General features: G+C 43.7%; 1 protein-coding gene across 6 annotated transcripts in view; it reads right to left on the bottom strand.

The window, feature by feature from the left end:
- The window catches only part of KIAA0319L (KIAA0319 like), a 50741-nt gene extending 31140 nt beyond the window's left edge, over positions 1-19601 (bottom strand). For 2 of the 6 annotated variants that reach the window (XM_042439424.1, XM_042439430.1), the window contains exons 1-2: positions 19518-19599; positions 12214-12374 (exon numbers count right to left, since the gene is read on the bottom strand). In XM_042439424.1, the coding sequence (XP_042295358.1) occupies positions 12214-12374; positions 19518-19522 (166 nt within the window). In that variant the 5' untranslated portion in view covers positions 19523-19599. Of the gene's footprint in view, positions 1-2285; positions 2304-12213; positions 12375-19215 lie in introns of those variants that run through there. The other 4 variants (XM_042439429.1, XM_042439427.1, XM_042439426.1 and 1 more) reach the window with 4 other exon arrangements.
- Positions 19602-19834: the final 233 nt, after the last annotated feature.

Genomic DNA, 19834 nt, shown 5'->3' with positions numbered 1-19834 from the left:
CATCCAAGAGCAATTAAGAAACTCCATAAGGTGTGATTTTCTTCTTTAACACAGGAAGAGATTGTTGGCTGAAATGCTATTCCGACTTTTCGCCCAAAACAAACACGCACACAGTCAGTATGTTCCAAAACATTTTCTAAATGTCAGTCTTTCTGAAATTACTGTTGAAAAAGCTGGCATTTCTTAAAACTGAAATGACCAAAACTCAGAGGCCAAAGTGGATGAGTGGGCATGTACATGACAGAGAGAGGGACAGAGTACACACACACATACAAGCATTTCCATAAGCCCCTAAATGCATTTAGAAGGAATTTGGCCAGTTGAAACATTGGCACCAGAAAAAATAATTTGGCCAAGTGAAACGCTGGCACCAAAATGGACACAACACTTCCCTGTGGCACAATGTACTCATGTCCAGTGGTAGTTCCTATTTGACTAGATGTACTGTGGCACATTAATTTTGTATTAGAAAGAAAATATTGGATCTGAGTAGATGCTTGTATTCTCCTAAATTATATCCCTCAAAACTTGGAATTAAGATGAAGGCTTGTGCGACTGGAACCTTCCTAGACTCATCATCTGAGACGGGAAAACTCACCCATGAATGTATCATGGTTTGTTTGTTTGCCCTTCTGTGTGATTTGAATTCAAAATGATAACTAAATCTAAGTGTGTGTCTATCCAATTGCCCACCCCTTCCTTACCAATTTCTCATCCTATGGAGTACCACTCCAGAGATACACCCTAAACTTTAAAGCAGAGTGGGACAAAGCACAACCATCCCCCAAGCCTCCCAGAAATCTCCACCAAGCCCCCAGTCTTTAAAAAAAGATTGATAAAATCTGATGCCCCAAAACTACACAAAATGTGCCCAAACTACAGCAGTTTGCATTCCCTGACCATCTTTGTTGTTAACTATCTTCAAGTCAATCCTGTCTCATGGCGATGCTGTGGATGAGACATCTCCAAGACTCCCTGTCCTCCACTATTTAAGTTCTTGCAGATTCATACCCATGACATTCTTAGTTGAGTCCATCCATCTAGCATGTGGTCTTCTTGTCTTCCCAATTCCCTCCACCTTTCCACTTCAGAAGCCATGCCAAAGCCACAATCCAGTCCTAAGGACTGGAGCACAACTTTAGCGCAGCTTCCTGACTCTTAGGATGCATGCATCATTGAAACAGCATACCACCAAAGTGACCCGAAGCAGCTTTATTTTGGCCTGTCTGTATGGGGCCTTTACCTCCAGGGAACTTTCTGGCTTGATCTGTTCCATATATTTGTTATTTTTGCTGTCCACGGGATCCTCAGCACTCTAAAGCTCCCCAAATCTCCTCAAAACCCATACAAAGTTCTAAAACTCAGCAAACATGTGGCCAAAATGGAGACCAGAAGTGAAGCTCCATCACTTTGAGTGTGCTGAAACATGTTGGTGCAGCCAACCATGTGGCCATAGTGTGAGAAATGGCTCCCATACTTTGTGTCATCATCCACCCCTGATTTAAAGGCGCTTTCCAAGGGAAGGGATGGAGAACACCACCGAAAGAGGTAGGCTGAAAAGCTCCCATGCACATGTAATGTGCAAACATTGGGATTAAAAAGAGAGAGAGAGAAGCCTTACACACATTTATACGCCACTTCTTTAGACAGGCATTTGTACTCACAGAAGAACAGACTTTGCTAAGTAAGAACTAGTAGAGTTTCTGAAGACGAATGACATAGAAACTGTTCTGTATATTAATTCTGTTCTTTCTCTTCACTATGGCTGTCTGTATCCAAACCCCAATGAGACCTTCTAGCGCACGCAAACAGACACACACGCCAACAGTATATGATAAGATCTTATAAAATATTTAACCGTGTGGAGTGTGGAAATAGAATAATTTCTCCTTCTCAAAACACCACCGCCAGACTTTGGGGAATTGTACATGGAAATTGCTTGGCAGCAGCAGATTCAAAGGAGATGAAAGGATGTACTTCATTTAGTGATTAGCTTAAATTTAGAAGAGCACAAGACATGAGGAAGAAAAGGTCTATCGGTTCTAAGAGCCAAAAAAAAAAGCTTTAGTTAAAAAGATTTGGCTCCTTCTGCTTTTCTGCAAAATGGGGAATCTAACTTGCTTGTCAGCATTCCTGATGAATCTGGCCAGTTGCTGCTGCTGGACACAGAGACCTCAAGCTTTAGCCTGGCAACAAGAGACATGAACCACAGGTTGCTGTTTACCCTCAAGAGTCTCATTTCAGGATTCTCACTCTACCCTCATTTTCCTTTTTAAAAAACTGACCTCAGGCAGATGTTTTCCCCCATCAAATTCTTAAGCGAACAGAAGAGCAGGCAAAGGATGAAGAGAAAGATCATGTAAACTGCGACAGAAGGAGGCACTGCAGAATATTCTCTATCCGTGAGGTTTATTGTCTTCTCTGTTCTGTGACAGATACATAAGCATTTACTCCATATATAAAGTACAAAATAATGTTAAAAAATCACTCAGGAGTCTAGATGGTCCCTTACAATGGCAGCATTAGCAGTTGTGAAGATTTCATTTTAATACATCTGTTGCCTACTTGCATGGCAATCAGCCCTTCGGATCTGCTGGATTAGTTCCCATCATCCCCAGATAGTCTATGTACTGGTTACATTGGGAAGGGATGATGGGGAGTGTAATCCAGATAATGTGGAGGGCGCTAGGGTGGAGGTTGTTTGAACAGATCTTTAAATTTAGTGTTCTAAGGATTAAGGGCACTCCAAAATAGATATCTGGCCTCTAGACTGGAATAGTTGGCCTCCAGGAGATTAAACTACAAACCAGGTCAGAGGGGCCTGAGCCACACTGAGTTCAGGAAACCCTTAGAGTACACTCACCTGTTTTTAAGGGAAAGGTTATTACACCAAACCTAATAAATTTATCTTTTGAAACCATACAGAGAGATTTTGTTGTGTGCATTCAAGTCATTTCCAACTGATGATGACCCATCACAGGGTTTTCTTGTGCTAAGAGTGTGTGACCCTTCCATGGTCACCCAATGCATTTCCCTGGCCCAGTTGGGAATCCAACTCTGATCTCCAGAACTGTAGTCCAGCGCACAAACCACTATTCCTCTTTGGCTCTCCTGGAGAGATGACAAGAATCTAACCACAAAGATGAAGAAATGATAGATACGAACCTCAGTTTGCTTCTCGAAAGCAACTTTCCTTGCCAATCTTTTTATGCTATTCATGTTTGCTCTTCATAAAACATACAGCTCTCTTTAAATCTGAGTTTCCTACTACAGTACAATACCTGGGTCAGGAGGATGGGACACTTTCCGAGTTCCCTTGTCATTTTGTAAATATTCCACCTTCCCTTTCACTCTCTTCCTTTGATGTTCTTGATGTATACCTTTCTTACACTAACAATTTCCATTAGGATTTAAGACAAATACAGTGTATACCATTCTCGGTACAGAAATCTTTTATGCGGGTGTGTGCATGTGTCTTCAAGTCACATGTCAAATTTCAAGCCGTGGATATCTGAATCCATGGATGTAAAATCCGCTAATAGGGAGGGCCAACTGTATTTTGAATACTCTTCCACAGAGGTCTAATGCTGTAGTTCAGGGGATTCTATGTACCCCATCAAACTCAAAATGCCAGGATTGCACAGGATGGAGTCGTGGGACTTACTATGTGGAGGCCCACCTGATTCCAAAATGCTTCCCAGTATAATGTGAAAGGACAAAGGTTACCAAAGCACTGGGCAAGAGAAATGGATGATTTATGGTACCATTACATGCCCCTTTGCCCCCATTATTCTTCAGTGGCACTCCTTCACTGGAAAGGACAAACTGTATGGCTTAATATTCCCCTTCCTTTTTATTTAAGAAAAATCCTCTTGACTCTAAAGCACAAATGGACAAATACAGATTTAGATGTTAAGGAAACATGTTCAACCATTTCTCTCCTCCTTCCCTGAGCTGCCTTGCTGAGTCTTTCATATGGCTCCTGAAAAGAGCAAAGGAAATGTTCCAACTCAGTTTTCTTCGGCTCCCATTGTACGGCTGCTTCGTTTCCAGAGAAAGAGAAAAATGATAAAGGACCTCTGCAGAGAGCCTAGCTTCTGCAATTTTGCAGTGCTAAAAATGGAAATGCTAATTCTTGATCATAAATTAATCCTTTCCCCATCTCCACCCGCCCAGTCCCAATTTTCCAACGACAGGCAGCCCTTTCAGCCTTTGCCGTGTAGATGGGCAATGCAGATTTTTTTTTCCTGTCAGGCTCAACATTTTACTAGTTATTTCACTGATGCCTAATGGAGCTGTCCTTGGTTGTTTTAAAATGCAAAGCAGAATAGGCAATTAAATGAAAAAGAAGAGCCGGGTTTGAGTGTAGGACTAGGACTCTGGGAGATCAGGATTTAAATTACCACTCAGCCGTGGAAAGCCTTTGGTGGCCATAGTGGAGGTTTTCCATGCCTGAGTGGTAGTTTGAATCCTGATCTCCCAGTTAGCCCCAGTCTCCCAGCCTTAGAGAAAGGCAAACATACTCTGAATAATTTTTGCACTTCAAAAACTCCTAGGATAGGATTGGCATCGGTCAGAATTGATTTGGAGCCACGTAAATGTAAGCAACAAAATAAAAGGTACACCTTCCAGAACATATATTCATGTATGGTATACTGTCTTTTTTACTGATCCAAACAAGCACAGGCTGAGTTGATATAACAGCATGACATAGTATATCCTTGGTTCCAGTATAAAGCCCAGGTAGATTTAGGAAACTCATCTCTCAGCTTCAACTATCATCCTCATAACTGATGTAACAATAATGATCCTATATTTTAGGATGAAGGTAAGGATTGAGACATTGTGTGTATATGGAATAATAATGTGGTACAAAAATATGCATTTTTAACTGCAGTATGTGTTTCTATTTTATTATGTTTTATATGTGTTTTTAAAATTTAAATAGATAAAATTTTGGCTTAACCATGTCTTAACTTTTGCACTGAGAACTTTTTAGCTGTACTGTGCTTTTAAAAGGTTGTAGTAGTGTAGCAGTTTGAGCACTGGAGTACAACTCTGGAGACCAGGGTTCAAATCCCTGCTCGGCGGTGGAAACCCATTGGGCAAGTAACACTCTCACAACCTCAGAGGAAGGCAAACGCAAACCCCTTCTGAACCAATCTTGCTACAAAAACCTTAGAACAGGTTCGCTTGAAAGTCATCCTAAGTTGGCAACGCTTGAAGTTGCACAAAACAACCACCACCACCACACTTTGGATCCTGTGCTGGAAGAAAAAACAGGATATAAAAATAAATATATTGTACTAAAAAGAAATCTTGCTGCTAAGGAGTTCTGTGTAAATCACAAGTTCGCTAGTCATGATCATGCTGTAATCTGCATTCTGGACTGTTTATGAGAATAGCCCTCATCCCCATCCACCCCTTAAAAGAATCCTGAGAATGGCATTACATTTTAGGCAATGGGCATGGACTGATTTACATCCCTCATTACTTCTCACTGCTGCAAAATTGTGCACTCCCAACATTTTGTCCCTGTTTAACACACAGCTACACCACATATTGGGCTGAAAAAGGACAGGTGTCATAACAGTGAGAGCATGATGTCTGTCAAGCCAAAGCGTCCGCCATTCATTTTACATAGCAAATTAAAAGTACTGGCAGTGTTAAAGGGGGGGGGGGATAAAAAATCTGCTATGACTGCTGTTGCTGAGTCTGAGGGTTTAAGAGCCAAGTTCACCTAAGAAACAGACTCCTTGATGAAAAGGGCCAACAGCCAACATTCAAAATTTATGGCAACAGATCCCTGGAGATCTCTCAGACTTGCCCAGTACATGTAGTCTTAGGTCCTTTTTCTTCTCCTCCTCCTCTTCATTTTAGGGCAAATTTAATTTGAAGGAAACCAGAGCTGAGAGTACTTCAGAGTGCAGTATTGGTCTACTGTGTTGATTAAACTGTCAGACACCATAAAAATTCATTACAACATAATTAAAACAGATGACACAATATGCGTGCCAGCTTTGAGAAGGAATGGCAAGGCAGCAATTGGGGGGAAGAACCTTTGAATCTTAAAAACGTTTGGAAAACGCCAAATGTTTCTAATAGGGTTTTCTTGCCAGCTGCCTTCCATTATGTTTTGAAGCTGTATGCATCTTTGTTTATTTGCATTTGTCTCTCTCCTTATCACATACAGCGAATTAAAGTAAGTTCTCTATAGTATTGCTCCCAGTCCGAAGTCCTAAGCTCAAGCAGAAACTGAAATCTGCTTCTTAAAGATGTTTGCTTTGGTAAACCTCCAAGGGAATAGAGTTCCCTAAATAAGGAGCAGAAATTGGGCCTCGATGAGTGACCTTACTCATACTTGTTGAAAGTATCCCTCTCATTCCTCAGCTATAGAAGTTCACAGAAGAAATGAGATACAACCATCACAAACAAAGATGCTTTGGGTCCATGGGATCTCATTACACTTTCTCTATATTATAAGTGAAGGAGGTCTTAAAAGTTCTCAGAAGCATCCAAGGACCAAAGCAGATGATGCTGAAATGCATGAGTGCCTTTCACGTTCACAATTTTAAGATGAAATTATATGAGCCAGCATGGTGCAGTGGTTTGAGAATTGGACTATGATTTTGGAGACCTGGGTTCGAGTGCCCACATGGCCATGGAAACCCACCTTGGGCTAGCCACACTCTTTTCAGGTTAGAGAGGAAAAGGCAAACCTCCTTGTGAGAATGTTTTGCCAACAAAATCCTGTGACGGGTACAACGTAGGATCACCATAACTCAGAAATTACTTGAAAACACATGAAAGCTGCCTCCGCACTGCAGAAATAACACGGTTGGACACCACTTTAACTGCCACGGCTCAATATTACAGAATTCTGGGAACTGTAGTTGGTTGTGGCATGGCTCAACGCTAGTGAAGAGCTTTGCTCTGGTGCCACAACCAACTACAATTCCCAAAATTCCACAGCATTGAACCATGGCAGTTAAAATGGTGTCAAACCAGATTATCTCTGCAATGCAGAGGAAGCCGCAGTCCAAAAACTGAAGGGTGGGGAAGAGAATCAAGATCAAGGCTGTGCCACGTCAAGTGCTTAAGAGGTGATCTTTTCCCTACTATTGCTGGCCCCAATTAAAAACACTTTCCTAAAGCATTTGCTCCAGAAGAGAAGTTTCAGTCTCAGGATGAATTCAGTCTCAGAAGAGTGTGTGTGTGTGTGTGTGTTTGCAGGGTTGTTATTAGGGTGAGCAACAGAAGAAAAAAGGGTTCAGCTCCCCCTCTGCAAAAGCCAAGGCTCTGATCCAGATCTGGCTCCCTTCCCACATCCTGCTTTTGCCATTTCAGTGTTTTTAAAAAAGCAATGAACATCAGACATTGGGTGGTATAGAAACCTTTAACAAAGAAATATGCAAAAAGGCATTTCGCATCCTAGCTAGCTTTGCTCTAAGGGGACTTGAACTGGGGAGTTCAAGATTTGTGGATGTTGTTGTCTTAGCAACTAATTCACTAACCTCCTCCCACCTCTCAGCTTGGAAGGAATATTAACACTAAGGGGAGAGAGAAAGGGAAACAAACAAAGGATGGGGGAACAGTTTCCCACCATGGAAGAGAGAAATCGAGCTCATGCTTTCTCCCTCTAGCTGTCTCTCTGCCTGTTTTGTGGAAAGCCTACTGAATTCGCAACAGGCTTTATTACATAGGTCCACAACCTACTGCGGAAATAATCCCGTTTGAGACCACTTTAACTGCCCTGGCTCAGTGTTAGGGAATCCTGGGAGTTGTAGCTTGTCTTGGCACCAGAGCTCTCCGGCAGAGGCGGCCAAATCTCTCACAAAACTACCGTTCCCAGACTTCCCTAGCGTTGAGCCAAGGCGTTAAAGCGGTCTCAAACTGTATTCCTCAAGTGTGTTTTGGGCCCTTGTGAGTGTCATGTACAGCTTGACTTATGGGGCCGACATACCTTCCAACTGGAGAACCAAACCATTGCTTGAGCTGCTAGAAGTACTGATAGGATGCAAATGGGGACCACGTTGTCCCCTATGAGTCTGTTCCAGGTTTTGAAATCCTCTGAGAAAAAGCCCTCTTCTCTGTTTCAATATCCTTACAAATACTGTACATCTAATAAGACAAAGGAAGAGAGTCTTCTCAGGGGCTGCTCCCATTCCTAAATGTTAAACTGCACCTTCCTTGCTATTCTTCCACAGGCAGAAACCTTTCTGTTTCAAGAGAGCCCTTAAGAGCTGATGGCTCAGGGTAAATGGACATTTTCACAATGCGATGTATTGTTTATATTTCCCCCCTTTTTAACTGGCATGCTTTTAACTGTTTCTAATTCTATGGATTGTTTAGTTGTATCTGAATTCCTAAAGGGATTTTCTTCCAAAGCTGTATCTGTTTTGACTTCTGCAAACTGTCTTGTGTGGCGGAGAGTGGGAAGAGTTTCATTTCGTACCCAAACACACGCATTCGCCCACCCAGCCACCCCCGCAAATCTCTCTCAAGGCTTTAAAAACCCTCCAAGTGGTGATAGTGCGTTTGTGTGTGTGTGATAGCACACTCTCTGGCCACGTGAATGCTGAGCGAGGGCTCCAGAGGCAACCAAGCGGGAAGCCAGCCACAAGATTCACGCAGAGCCAAGAGAACAAAGCCAAGATTACTTGCATGTTCCTGAAGGAACAGCTCCAGGAGAAGTCCTCCAAGCTCCAATTGAAAGGAAAGATGCCTTTCAGCTCCAAATGTTGATTGAGCATATGAATTATGTTTCGGAGTAAGAGGCGTTTTAGTGCCTCTTAAAACACACCCACACCTACAAGCATGCGATCTGTGGTCCTTTTCCTGGTGCCGTTAAAAAGAAAGTTCATGAAACTGGGAATGTATGCTAACTTCTAAGTAACCTAAGACAAACCTAGTTGAACCTGGGTCTTGGTTTTTCCAACTCCACTATTCACCACGCTGGCTCCTTCTGGTCCAAGTTTCTGGACCTTGAACATGTCCTGAGATGGACAGGCCCTTAAACGTCTAAGAAGAACAAATGGGAACTGGATTAACTACAGGAAGCCCAAAGACAGTTCCTAGGAAGCTCTATCAATCTGCATTTATCTTGAACTATTCCAATATTATTGGCAGAACATGACACATAAGCTAAAACCAGGTAGCAAGGTCATGATTCATTTGTTAGAACTGTGGCCTACCTGTCTCCAAAACCCTCCCGTTCTATTTTAAGTTGAGCTTTCGTTATTACAGAGACATATCAAGCAGAAAGAAAAGCAATCAGAGGCTGGAAGCAAAAGCCTGAATTTATTGTGGCAATCAAGTCCCATAAATGCCAAATATATGCAACAAAAGCCATCCAGGATCCAACTCTCATGTTTCAGATCAAAGGATGACGATTTGGCAAAAAAAATCCCGTTCCTGGAGTGTGACAGAGCACTGCCACATGGCCACTCAATCTGAGCTAAGAAAAATGACAGCCAAACACTGACTATAAGACCATGATGTTGTGAATCAACAGGCTTTAGCAGCAAAATGCTTAAGCTACTGAAAATTGAAATGTCTCAGTTTCAAATGTCTATGCCTCACATTATCCCTTGGATCCATAAAATGAGGAGGATACTATACAAGGTTGCTATGAAGACGACTGATTTGAACATTAGAAGCATTATTTTTATTAGTGCTAACAACGCAGCTACAGAGTGTAGACCTCCCTGTTCAAAACAAAGTGGTGAACATGTTACATTCATTAGAATAAAAAACGGATGTCGGTTGCATACTTCTGGCTTACAATAACTTTCCATCATCTCCTTCAGTGGCGATCCATGGTATTTAGTATGGTATGTCAGCCTTACGCTTGTTGCCAGTTCAAAATAAAATTAGTTCTGCTCTAAAGCACAAACTGCTGGGCCACATTCGTGCATCCTTCTCTCACAACAGGTCCTTGCAATGCTGTGTAGCTAACACTGAAAGGAAAACAAAGTTTATTTCACAGCATGGATTCACAATCACATCGTTGTTTGAGAACAATAAGGGCTTTTCAGGCCACTGCATTGTAAGAGCTAGACAATATCCACTTGTCCGGTGATCAGGACCAAGGAGAAAGCTGTCCATCACAATAGATGTATGTATTTGTTCGGAATGCAAATATGCATTGTGACTGAACAAAAGTTTCAGAGACAGGACATGCCTATTTAGTATGATAGTGTAACCCTTTTAACCAGAAACAGATGACATGCACATCATGGTCCACATGCAATCCACCAAAGCCATTTGATCCCCTCAAATATTCTGCTATCGCCACCAAAATCACATCACTGTCACCAAAACCAGCCAGCCACCACAGATAAGACTGCCACAGTCCATACTCAAACACTGCAGAAAGATATCATTACTGCTGTTTTCTTCCTGCTTCTCCTTGGTTGTCTATGGGAGCTGGAAAGAAGCAGAGAAAACATCACAGAGTTGTGCTGCACAACAGAGAACCAGGGCAATTGCTGCCAAACTTCAGCGGCTGCATCTAAATTTTGGTGGCAACCGCAGCCATATGCCCCTGATGGGCTCTGGGGGCCAGTGTATGCTCCTGATCATGGGAAGTTGCTCACTAAAGAAAATAGCTGCCCAAATTAATTCAACAAAGGACCTCTGGGGCTTACTGTGTATTATATGTTAAGGAGGGAATGTGGCCCTCGGAAATATGAGTTCCACTAGCACCCTGTGAACCAGAACATTAAAACATCTGGCAACACTTTCTACCATAGACACTGTAAACTTTCGAAAATATGTTTGCAAAGTAACAATAATACGTCGGAAAGGGAAAGTTTCTGCGCATAGTACGCATGCCTTCTTCCATCAAGGCTCATATCTGTACTTGAAAGGTCCTGAAAGACTGTGTCCATGGATAAGAGCAGAAAAACGCCATGGTTTTTGAAACATGACTCTGTGAAGCTCAGGGAACAGGAGACTAATCTCAGTGAAACAAAGCAAACCGGCAGCAACATTCCCACCAAACACACAATGATTACTGCTTACACGCCACAACCCTCCCCCCCTCCATCCAACCAATAATAAACCCAGCATTTTCAAGCAACCATCTCATGCGTACACCAAGCGGGAGATTAATGACTCACTTGCTGCACATCAGCTTAATCAAATTTCCCACTTGCCAAATGTCAGAGATAGGAAAGGATAATTACAGAGACTACGGGAGCAGCCCAGGAGGAAGAGGGGGAGATTTTACTAACTACTAGTCCAATGAGATCAAATGCAACTATGTCAGTGTAAGTGCTCCCTGTACTCTGGTTTTTAAAAAAACACATCCCAAGCCTGCCAAACAGAAGGCTAGTTTTTAAAAGGGTTTTTTAAAACCCCAGATAGAATGGGAAAAGACAGGAAATTAACTCAGAAATTCATCTCATGAAAGCGACTGTCATTTTGAGTGGGCTTAACTATCTCACTACCTCTTCCTGCTTTTACGCAACCAACAAGTATTTTCATTCTGAATATAACATATTTCTCTTTTCAGAAGAAGATTAAACTCTGAGTCTTCCATCTCTCAAAAAGGCATAATGTTCATGTAGGATAAAAAGCCATTTCACTACTGGTAGCGTTCACTGCTTTTCCTTCCAAAATTCCCAGAAGCCCTGGAAGGGAAAACAGTTTTATCTGAAGCAAGCAGCAAACACTACAATGAAATGTACAGACTTGGCACTATCTGTTTTGCACCTGAAGAAATGCGTCGTAGGAAAAACAGATCCCTATTTAGAGCTTTGTATTTTAAAAGTGGATAGACCACAATGTGAAACCTCAAAGCACACAGATGGTCTGAAGGCGTACTGGAGAAAGGTGCCACCTTAACAAGCCTTGGCTGAAAAAGCATGCCATGTGGGAAGCTCTGATCCCTTTAAACAGGCTTTGGATAGACACCGCACATGCTTAAAAGCAGCTCAAGACGGTGACAGTGTTCAGTACAATGATATTTGTGACATAATAAGCACCAGCCGTTATACTTTTGTAACTTGCACTTGTTGCTCTGAAAATAGAAATCATTCCATATAAATCCAAAGTGCTAAGATTTGTATTTTTACTTACTCATATTGGGAGTCCTAGACTGGAAAGTCTTTCAAAGGGGCTTCAGGTGGTAAGTTAAATATAACTCATATTTGTTTAACAGTATTGTTTTAAAAAACCTTAGAAGTAGAATTAATTGTTAAGTGTCACCTGTATAAGACAAGAGGGCACTGAGGCAGGCACACATGTAGAACCAATGAAGATGGCCCAGACACCTGGCAGCTTTTGTGAGGAAGCCTCCCAATATGTTCAGAGAGCTGATGCCAAAGTTGTCCTCCAATCTCTTCTCCATGGTGGGCAGACCTAGAAGTCTATAAACAAAAGACAGAGCTGATCTTCATGAAGGATGAAAAACCCTCCCTCCCTCACATACACACCTTCCACACATAGAAAATTACAAGGCTCACAGACTACATACACAGCAGCAGGGGAACAGTACTCATGGCTCATTGTTCAATTCATCCTTACGAAACCATAGAGAATCATCCCAACTGTACCTTGGAGCTCAAGTTTAGTTTGGCCCAAAGAAGGCCATTTTGTGAGTTATATCAGGTGATGTTCAAATACATGATTGAGCAACTACACGATGAGACACCGTCAGTCAATCCTCCACTGCAGTTACCCACACAAGCTTAGAAAGCTGCCTCCTTGGCATCTGTTTGCTGCCAGCCAGCAGCTTTCATGCATGAGAACAGTAAGCCCAGAAACAAGCCCACAGTTGGCGACACTACCGCTTCCAAAAATACCCAACGCAAGCAAACCTGCACTCCCAGCAAACAGTGCTGATCCAATTATTTTTTAAAAGGTGCAATGTGTAGGGCTCGCTATTTTGCAACGGTTCACTGCTGCAGAGGCAGCAGTCAGCCAGTTCCACTTAGGTATACAAAGCGTCAACAAATCCAGCCCATCTGCTAAGCAGGTAGAACTAAATGGCACTGTTTGCTTGTTTGCACTGCCTGGCACCAGCCAAGAAACATCAAGGAAGCAGGAGGTGAGGAGCTCCGACGAAGAGCCAATGAGAGGCTTCTCCAGCAGCCATCCACTTTGCTCTGAAGAAGGACACATATCACATTATTATTGGTCAGACAAATGGGGAGCCTTCTGACTCTTCTTGGTCAAAGGAAACAGATGCTCACAGATGGAGATAAAACAGCAAAAGTTCCAGTCCTCAGGCTCTACTGGGAAGGAAATCCCAATAAATATAGTGACCATGCACAGCACATGGAAATGAGCAAGGCAATCCTATGGCTGTTTAGTCAGCTATTCAATGGTACAGCTAGGGTTGGAGCTTTATAAAGATTCCCAATGACTTTATACTTGTGTCTTGAGTATGAACAGGACTGACTCTCTGCAGGACCTGTTTCTCAAATTTACCTCCAACATTGGGCATGCCAGACCCCAATGCAAGCCTCACTGTGTTCTCTACTATATAGGAGCATGTACAAAGGAAGGATTCCAAGGAAAGATCTTCTTTGAATTGTAAATGGACATTACACTTCCTTGACTTTGAGGTGCCAGCCTGCAGATAGCCCTCCCTACCATCTGAACTAGGACCAGAAACAGAAAATGCAGGCTTATGACTAACATCTTCATTTCTTTCCCTCCTGTTTGCCTGATGAAGAAGCCAGTGCGACTTTGAAATCTTGCAACATGTAGTTGTGCATTTTGCTTGTCCCAATGACAACTGTTTAGATGTTACTGGATTTGCTATATGGCCAACACAGCTATCCCTAGATGTTACGTGACTCAATATGAATGGAAGGTGAATCTCAAAAGCCCTGCAACGCTGCAGAGGACTGATACACTTCCATTTGTACTGGAAGCCATTATTCTGTAAGACGTCTTCGCAGTATGCAGCCTTATATTAACTGAGGCATGCTTAGTTTACCTGTCTCATAACAGCTACAGGGATGAGATCAGCCGATGCATAGCATGTGATTCCATGCTCACGCAGGAGTCAATTCTGCTGTGTAAATCTTTAGCAAAACATCTTACAGTCACAAGCTCAAAGTTCAGATCTGTCAGCTACCAACACAGAAGTGTGTTTGCATACAACAAGGAATAACTTTTGGATCAAGAAGTTGCTAAACAGGATGTTCCTCTGGTATAACACAGACAAAGGTGGGGTGAAGTGGGCAATATTAGTGTTTAAGCAGGTGCTACTTTTAAAGATGTTGACCTTTCAAAGAGAGGCCTTTCCACACGGGATGAAAGTTTAAGCACTCTCATAAGGCAATGTTTTGTTGTGACTACACATGCTGTTGGGGGGAAAGAGGGTCTTTTTTCTTTAATGAAAAATGTCCGGTTCTCAACAGAATGGAGTAAAAAATGTGATACGGGCAAATGCTGAAAACAGGAAAAGAACCGCGCATCAAGAAGAAAACAAGGAAGGAACTGCAAAGTAACATTTTCCTATGTGAAGTCGAAGGCTTTCATGGCCATCATTCATAGTTCTTTGTGGGGTTTTGGGGTTATGTGGCCATGCTCTAGAAGAGTTTATTCCTGACGTTTCGCCAGCATCTGTGGCTGGCATCTGCAGAGAAATTCTGGCAAAGCATCAGGAATAAACTCTTCTAGAACATGAACACATAGCCCAAAAAACCCACAAATAGCTAACATTTTCCTGTTATATTTCAGAACAAAAGAGTGTCAAATTGCCTGCATCTGATGGACTGGACAGGGTCCTTAAGCTTATGCAATAGTCTGGCTTATCTTTATTGTCACAAGACTTGTTTGTCGCTGTTTTTAACGCATTTAGCATGTTTGCTTCCTTTCTTAAATAGCCAGCGATACGATTGGGATCCAAGGGAGGTGTTTTTAACCCTTCCCTGATGAAATCCAAAGGAAGCCAAAGGGATTAATAACTTCAGATGCGAGCTGGAAATTCATTGGGTTCCTGCATATGTTGTGGGGTTTGCTGTGCATTAGGAACAGCTATTTAAAGTGTGTCAGCGGTTGGCCTATACCTGACTATCCAAGCAACATGCGGATTAAATAGCTGACCCTAACAGACATAAATTAAGAGCTGCTTTTAATATCGTAGTTTGACCCTAACTGTTCTACTCAGCGCTGAATCAGAGGCACTGCTAAATATGTTCAATGAAAGATAGTTTCATTCAGCTTTCAAAATATGAAGCATAAAGTAATTTAGTGGAAGATAAGAAACCTATTTGAAGACTGAGAAGTACATAGGTCTCCTCCAAGAGAAATAACATTCTAACCAGTTTAATTTACACTGAGGGATTAAATTGACTCATTTCGATGCATATGGCCTTTTAAAAGCTTGCATCCAATGTCTGAATGCCTTTAGATAGATGCTCACAGTTCAAACACTTATTCCGGCCCATTTCACCAACTCTAGGTGTGTGTTTTTTCCCTGTTGTTATTGCTTAACACCTTCTTTCACAACTGCTAAGCTCTTGATCAAACAAATATGGTTAACTGATACAGTGCAAAAAGGACAAGACTCCAAATCCTTAAGCGAGGGATTTAGCGGCATTAGTGAAAACGTCCCATCACATTATTAGAAGGTGCCTAGCAAAACCAAAACAGGGGCTTTGATGGTTTTCAGTGCCCACTGAAAAGGTTCCTCATCCAGCTAACAACTTCATCTTTAAAGGATATCACATCATTTCCAGCATTTCTGATGCGTGAAGTTCTCTGTCAATTACAAAGGGAGCCGCACTTGTCACACTCAAAATGTCTACTTGCAGAGATACAAAAACAAACGGCAATGAATGGAACTTGGCCCCTATGGTTCTGTGACTCACAGTTCAGATGTAGAGAGATCATGTGGGACTTTGAGACTAACTGAAAGAAAGAAATTGACAGCATGAGCTTTCGTAGACTTCAGCCTGTTTCCTCAGATGCATTTATTGCCTGCATTTCCTCAGATGCACAGTTCAGAGTGAATAGGGAGCCCAGAGTAGCAACTCATGCAGATACACAGCAGGCAGCCTCACCGAGGAAATCTGCTGCATCTCTGCATCAAGAGTGGATGAATGGCCCAATCCTCCCTCAGAAAACCTGCTTCCTATAGAGACCAATTGTCAAACCTAAGTTGCATCCACACTGCTGTTCGACACCTTTAACTGCCACAACTCTATGCTACAGAATGCTGGGATTTGTCGTTTGGCGAGGCGGCAGACCTCTCTGACAGACCAGGCTGAATAATACCTCACTCAAGTACAAATCCCAGGATTCCACAGGATGGAGTCATGACAGTTAAACTGGTGTCAAAACTGCTTTATTTCTGCAGTGTGGAAGAGCTGCTAATGCAGCAATAAGTTAACATGGAGACAGAGTGGACAGTTTGTTTAAGGCTGGCATACTACAGATCCTACAGACAGCATCTAGGCTTAAAGCAAAGATGATCCAAAGCAAAGACAAACAAGCTCACTTTTGGGTTGCCCCAGCACTAACCAGGCCCCAGATAAGGCAAATCCATCTCTTCCCATTGATACCCATGGGGACTAACAATCAATATCCTTTAACATTTCTATGGGGCATGAACAGATTCACGAATAAGACTGAAAAAAGGATGCCTTCATCCTGCTCTGGAGAATCATGGATGTTTTGAACAAGCAAGAACTGAAGATTACACCCTGCCTAAACGCTACCAAGGAACCTGTCAGGAAGGTAACGCAAAACAATTCGGGATGCGACAAATTGGTTGTCTAGTGAGAGAACAATCCAAGCCCATTCTCGCTCAGACCTAGAGCCAGATTTAACACAAGCTCCCTCTGTGCAAGGATTAATTGTAGGGTGACAGGGAGAGAGGAGGAACTCAGAGGCTATAATGGGTAGAGGAGTGAGCAACCACTCGCACATCAGAGACAAACTCTAATGTTCAAGTGGCTCAATATCCTGTCCTTAAAACGAGGCCCAAACACACATGGAGCGTATTAAACAACACTTCCCTACCTTCCAAAGCCATAGCCATGTTAGTCTGTAGAATCAATCTATAAAGAGATCTCGGAGCACCTTTGAGACTAACTGAAAGAAAGAAGTTGGCAGCAGGCGCCTTCCAAAACCTAAGTCTACTTTCTCAGATGCTTTTTACTTCCCTTATTGGTGTTCCATTGTAAACCAAGACTGCCAGCCTACCTGCCAACCGCATTCGCTGAAGATACGTCAAGAGGTTCAGGGCTGGACCAAGACCATTTGCTTCCTGAGGCAAGAGACCACATGGGACCAACACCCCACTCACCCAACTCTTTACCCCAATATGAACCAACAGAAATAACGTAAAGACGAAGGCTTTCATGGATGGCATCCAGAGTGTTTTGTGGGGTTTTCAGGCTATGAGGCCATGTTCTATAAGAGTATGGCGACTCTATGGCGAACCTATCCTTGGGTTTTCTGGGCAGGATTTGTCCAAACAGGGCTTGCCTTTGTCTTCCCCTGAGAATGAGAACGTACGACTGGTTGTTGTTGTTGTGTGCCTTTGGGTCCTTTCCGACTTACAGCAACCCTAAGCTGTACCTATAATGGGTTTTATAGGTTTTTTAGTAGTGTGGAGTTGCTCCTGTTGAAACAATAATGGAGTATCAAAGTATTAAAAAGTATTAAACGATGGTTGTTGTCAGTGATGGTGGTGTGCGCTTTCAAGTGGTATTTTTGGCTCATGGCAACCCTATCAGAGGGTTTTCTTGGCAAGGTTTGTTCAGAGGTGGTTTGCATTTGTGGTCCTCTGAGGCTAATTCCTTGACTTTGGCCTCCGTTCTGGTCAGTGTTTGAGCCACAGTATGGGAACTCTTTCAAAGCCAGCAAAGCAGAGTGGTTTGACCTTTGGACCAAGACTCTGGAAGCCAGGGTTCAATTCCCAGCTTGGCCATAGAGTCCCACTGGGAGCCTTGGATCGCAGTCAAGGTAAGTCACACTCTCTCAAACTCTTTCAGGCAGCCAATGGCAAACCCCCTCTGAACAAAGCTGGCCATGAAAACCCTGTGACAGTTGTGTCTTGAAATGACTTGAAGGTGCAAAACAACAACAATATGAACAGCATAAGAAAAGAATTGCAGCATAGTAGTTTGAGACTATGGCTCTAGAGACTTGGGTTCGATTCCCTGTTTGACCATGGAAACCCATTGGGTGACGCTGGGCAAGTCACACTCTCTCAGCTTCAGATTAAAGCAAGGGCAAGAACCCATTCTGAAAAAACCTTGCCAAGAAAACACCAGGATAATAGGGTTGCCTTAGGGCAAATCACACTCTCTCAGCCTCAGGAGAAGGCAATGACAAACCTCCTCCAGACAACCTTGCCACAAAAACCCTGCAACTGAATCACCATCAGTGGGAAATAACTGGAAGGCAACACACAACAACAACATGAATCACACGCACACTGTTATCTATATGAAAAGAATCGTAGCGTAGTCGTTTGAGAGTTGGACTACGACTCTGGAGACTTGGGTTCGATTCCCTTCTCGAAACCCACTGGGTGACTTAGGGCAGGTCACACTCTCTCAGCCTCAGGAGATGACAGCGGCAAACCCATTCTGATGAAATCCTGCCAGGAAAACCCCAGGATAGTTTGCCTTAGGGTCGCCATAGGGGCAGGTCACACCATCTCAGCCTCAGGGGAAGGCAATGGCAGAAACCCATTGCCAAGGAAACACTGGGATAGGTCACACTCTCTCGGACTCAGAGGACAGCCAATGGCAAACCTCCTCTGAGCAATCCTTGACAAGGACACCCCAGATAGGGTCGCCATTGGGGCAAGTCACACTCTCTCGGCCTCAGAGGAAGCCAGTGGACCTCTTAAAACAAATGACAGCCATACTTGCCCACAGAGAATCACTAGGGAACACTTGCCCATAGGGAAACATAGGGCAAGTATTCAATGACTGTCTGTGAGCAGGAACTCTCCAATGATTCCCTATGGGGCGAGCATGGCTCCCCTGTGGGGCGAGCATGGCTCCCCAGTGGGGCGAGCATGGCTCCCCAATGGGGCAAACAAACATGGCTGCCATTTGCTTCAGCCTGCCCCCTGAACACACCTTGCCAAGGCAGCCTCAGGATAGGGTCGCCATGAGGGCAGGTCACACTCTCTCAGCCTTAGGGTCGCCATGAGTCAGGGAGGGCTTGAAGGCACACAACAACCACAACCACAACCAGAGCATGGATGGAGCATGGAAAGCACTGACTTACCAGGGGCGCCGCATGGCCAAAGAAGGCAGGCGAAGAAGGGGACGCCGAGGAGCCCCAGCCCCGAAGGAGAGGGGCCCCTCAGAGGCAGGGACGGAGTATAGGGCCCAAAGCCGCCTTGTCAACAACAACAGCAGCCCTGCTGGGGTCGGCAGGCCTCGCCGTCGCCATGGCAACCGACTAGGCCTCAGGCCCTCCCTCCGTTCCGTCAGGCAATTAAAGCGAAATCAAATACAACTTAAAACGCCCCGAGAGTCGCGGCGCCTCCCCGACCACAACTCAGCCTCAACCTCGGCAAGTTCTACCTCATTCCTTCCCGCCCACTCTTACATCTGGCTTCGACCGGAAACAGGCCTCAGCGGCTCGACCAATCAGAATTGAAGAGGGGCGGGATTAAGGGACGGCCCCCTGGCGACCGTTGCTACGGCGCGTCTCCCTCCCCTCCCCGATATGCAAATCGTTTCCAAAGGGGCGGAGCGTGTGTCAGAGACAGGGACAGAGCGAGTTTGCCCTCACTCGACATGGCGACAGCGACCTCTAGAGGCGCCTGATTAATTCGACGCGCCATTGGTGGGCGGGCTGAAAAGTGCACGCTGATTGGTGGATGTGCTAGAATAACGCA

Source organism: Sceloporus undulatus, chromosome 9, assembly GCF_019175285.1.
Source record: "Sceloporus undulatus isolate JIND9_A2432 ecotype Alabama chromosome 9, SceUnd_v1.1, whole genome shotgun sequence".
In the NCBI taxonomy this organism is placed as follows: Eukaryota; Metazoa; Chordata; class Lepidosauria; order Squamata; family Phrynosomatidae; genus Sceloporus; species Sceloporus undulatus.
This window is presented reverse-complemented; position numbering and strand designations above follow the sequence as displayed.